Here is a 2,261-nt window from a genome sequence, read left to right as displayed (position 1 = left end):
ATTTAAAAACAGGTCAACAACAATGTGGATGTCAGAAGAACCAAGTATTTATCTGGCAGGAGTGGGTTTGTCTGAAGGTCAAACAATATATTCAAGCAGTACTAACAGTTTGGTCTGTTGAAATGTTTCTGACAAAAAACAAAAAAAACGTACCTACATTACTCAGGCCCAGACCCCATGGTTCATTTTTTACCTTAAAAACATAAATAAATGACCTCAGTTTATTGAGGACAGTAACTTTTAGCTTAAATGTAAATAAAAACTCATATCAAAGCACTTGTATAAACAGAAATATCTCCTTACCCTAGGTTTAAGAGGCTTCATTGGAGTTAGAACAGGTGGAGTACGCTCAAAATCTGAATCCTTCAAGACAGTGGTCAACCCTTCACACAAAAAAGGGATTTTAAGCCATTGGAAAACAGAAATTTACTCTGACCTTTTTTTACATGCAGAAGTAAAATACCTTTTTGTTTTTGTAAAGACTTGGAAATTTGTACAGCTGTGATATTATCTTACCTTCATTGTCAGCATGGAACCTCTTCAGTGCATTTCTTGCCGTTTGCTAAAAAAACAAACCAATGAATAACTGCATAGGGATTTACGCAGCAAGGAACAGCTTTATGTCAATGACAGAATTATACCAGAACAACAACTAAGAACAGACACAACCTGAGTAAAAAGAAATTCATTCCCGAATGATGCTTCATTAAAAAGGAAACAAAACCACTTTGCATTTAGACTAATGATCTGGACCATATTAGTGTGACAATAAAGCGAAAAGATCAACCTGTAAAGGTCTGGCTATTCTCCAGTAGCAGTGTGTCGCAGTGAGCTTTATCGCAGATATTTTGGATTTATGCCCAATATTGAAGAGTGGTCTGCGCTATGTTATTCCACACCACAACGCAAGAGCGACAATCATGAACTAGCTGTGGGTCTAGATATGGCCGAGGCGATGAGGAAGTGGAAAAACGCAAGAGGTGAGTTTGTGCGACAACTAAAAGATAAAAGACATGAGGGCGAAAATGAGTGGGGATCTAGGTGGAAAAAGTGTCCCAGCGTTCTCGCGCACCTCGCTCTTCAAGCTGGTCCATCTTCACGAGTCGTTTTCCACAATGGCAGTCATACAAACAAAACAAGCCGGTAAGGTACCAAACAGGAAATACGTATAGTGTAGAGCAGATGTAGATTTGACCAATCAGAGGCCTCCTGTCTGCGGTCACCTAATATTTTGGAGAGGTGAGTTAACTGCGACACACACGCAGACTACCTGGTTTCTGAGTATACATCAGCCTTAAGAAGGAAATAAGTTTCACAGCAGTGGAGCATATGCCTGACGTACAAAAAATCTGGCAAAAACACTGGCATACTTTGGAGAAGTTATGGGTACGTTTTGTATAAGTAGCACACTGAAGCCCGCTGGCACAGGTGGACATATAGCAAGTACGTCAAGAAATTTTGAGCATGCCTCAGTTTTAGAAGGCCAGTCCTGCTCTAAGAACTGCAGCAGCCTGTTTTATGGTCCTCATTGGTCTCTCAGACATTACTTCGTGTCTTATAACAGACAGAGCCAATCACCCGCACACATGCAGAAAGTTCCCCAAACAGATGTAATGGGTGAAGCCCCTGGGGATAACACCAGCCAATCCCTTCTCCTATAGGACACTCTCACACACAGTCAGCTTCTCTTACACTCTGACTGGTTCAGGGAAAATAAAAATGGGGGAGCGGGTTGAGCAGCCCAGACAAATCTGTCATTGAGATACAAAACAAGGGCTACAAAGAAAAAAAGCAAGGAAAAAAGTTGACAAGAACTGGAAGTCAGATTGCTAATGTGTACATACTAAATTTAGAAGTTCTCCCACAAAATATATTTTTATATCAGGATTAAAATCAACCAGAGGAACAAAAGTAGTGCTAAATGGCTCAGTTAGTGTAACTGGTAGGTTACTGCTACTGATTTTTGCTAGTAATAAATAGAGCATACAGCAATAGCCTGAAAAGTAATGCTGCCTCGAAAGAAATATACTGCGTGTGAAAAAACAAAAAGAAGTTAATGAGATTTATTGTTATTCCTAAGGAAATACATTTCTTTCTGTTTGCTGATTTCCAAAAATAAATAATACGAAAAAAAAAATCTCCCTTTCCTTTATAATCAATTTCAAAATAACCAAATATATCCTTGAAAAAAACATACTAAAAAAAAAAACAGAAGAAAAACACTTTAGAGCTGATGTAAATAGATATTCCTAGGATAAAAA

The 2,261-nt window shown here is 38.5% G+C and overlaps 1 protein-coding gene across 1 annotated transcript in view; it reads right to left on the bottom strand.

Annotated features, from left to right (window-relative positions):
- Positions 1-6: 6 nt before the first annotated feature.
- The window catches only part of LOC107104110, a 15,112-nt gene continuing 12,857 nt past the window's right edge, over positions 7-2,261 (bottom strand). Inside the window, exons 8-10 of the mRNA XM_015404026.1 lie at positions 517-562; positions 304-383; positions 7-193 (exon numbers count right to left, since the gene is read on the bottom strand). Of these exons, the coding sequence (XP_015259512.1) occupies positions 92-193; positions 304-383; positions 517-562 (228 nt within the window). The 3' untranslated portion in view covers positions 7-91. The remainder of the gene's footprint in view (positions 194-303; positions 384-516; positions 563-2,261) is intronic.

This window comes from Cyprinodon variegatus, unplaced genomic scaffold (assembly GCF_000732505.1).
Source record: "Cyprinodon variegatus isolate N-32 unplaced genomic scaffold, C_variegatus-1.0 Scaffold1617, whole genome shotgun sequence".
Taxonomy (NCBI): domain Eukaryota; kingdom Metazoa; phylum Chordata; class Actinopteri; order Cyprinodontiformes; family Cyprinodontidae; genus Cyprinodon; species Cyprinodon variegatus.
Note: the sequence above shows the minus strand (reverse complement) of the source record. Positions and strands in the feature narration are given on the sequence as shown.